Source organism: Trachurus japonicus, chromosome 22 (genome assembly GCF_045865225.1).
Source record: "Trachurus japonicus isolate A0001 chromosome 22, Traja_1.0".
Lineage (NCBI taxonomy): Eukaryota > Metazoa > Chordata > Actinopteri > Carangiformes > Carangidae > Trachurus > Trachurus japonicus.
In genome coordinates, this window is record NC_140928.1 from 28,769,573 (window position 1) to 28,770,658 (window position 1,086).

The 1,086-nt window shown below is 41.1% G+C and overlaps 1 protein-coding gene across 1 annotated transcript in view; it reads left to right on the forward strand.

Moving 5' to 3' along the window:
• Positions 1-767, forward strand: part of LOC146964288 (uncharacterized) — a 3,884-nt gene extending 3,117 nt beyond the window's left edge. The window contains exons 3-4 of the mRNA XM_085766527.1: positions 153-245; positions 465-767. Of these exons, the coding sequence (XP_085622653.1) occupies positions 153-245; positions 465-767 (396 nt within the window). The remainder of the gene's footprint in view (positions 1-152; positions 246-464) is intronic.
• The last annotated feature ends 319 nt before the right edge of the window (positions 768-1,086 follow it).

Here is a 1,086-nt window from a genome sequence, read left to right on the forward strand (position 1 = left end):
TTCAAAATAAAACGACCGGAAGTGTGAAATAGACGAAACAAACGATATTTTTTTTTTTTTTCATTTTCATTTCATCTTTCTGCGGCCCGGTACCAAATGATCCACGGACCGGTACCGGTCCGCGGCCCGGTGGTTGGGGACCACTGCTCTAGACCACTGAACCAACAGACATCAGGTGCCTCTGTCTTCGGGGACTGCCGGTCATCTTGGGGGATGATCCATCTGCTTTCTTCAAGACCTCCTCTGTAAGTAACTTCATTTTTTGTAAATCCTGCAGGTGCATATTTTGTTTTCCAATTTCAGCCATTACTGTAATGAAGACTTGTCAGTCACTGATTTTCAGAATCATTTGATCAGTATTCAATGTCTCATAGACTTGAACTAATTTTATAGGGACATTTTGAACTAGAAACATTTATTAAATACATCTATCATTGATATCTCCCTCTTTTTTTCGCTGTTAGGATGCAACTGACAAGGACTCCTACAGTCAGACTCCAGTGGGAATCCTCTGCATTGGTCAAGAAAGTTCTCAGCTCAACCCATCCAGAGTGGGGATCATCTTGGAGGGGACTGTCGTATTGGATGAACTGGCAAACCTGCCTCAGGCCTTTTATGTCCTTTTCGGCCTGATTTATGCCCTGCACCTTGACTACCCCAAGTGTATGAAAAATACCTTCCACTTTGTTCAGCAGGTAATGTTCAACCTGGGTAAAAGTGGGCTGGCACCCAAAATACAAACCTTGAAAAATCAGCTCTCTGTGTAAAACAGGGTTCCGAGTAGGTAAACTACTGCTCCAGATTTTCAGTACACTTTTGTACTAACATGTTTGCTGGTGCACTGTTTGCAGTGCATGTTTTGTGGTGTTAGCACTGATTTTACAGTTCTGTTTTACAATGTCCCTTTTTGATACAGACTTGCAGCAAATAGGGTTCAAGCATACAAAAAATTGCTTCAGGACACTTTTAGGAAAGTGCTGAAAAGGTTGGGTCTGAATAAGTGTTATAACTCTGATGTATCTGCCATAGGTTAGATGTTCAACTAAATTTTCTCAATGACCAGCTTTTAAAAATTTCTAAACATTT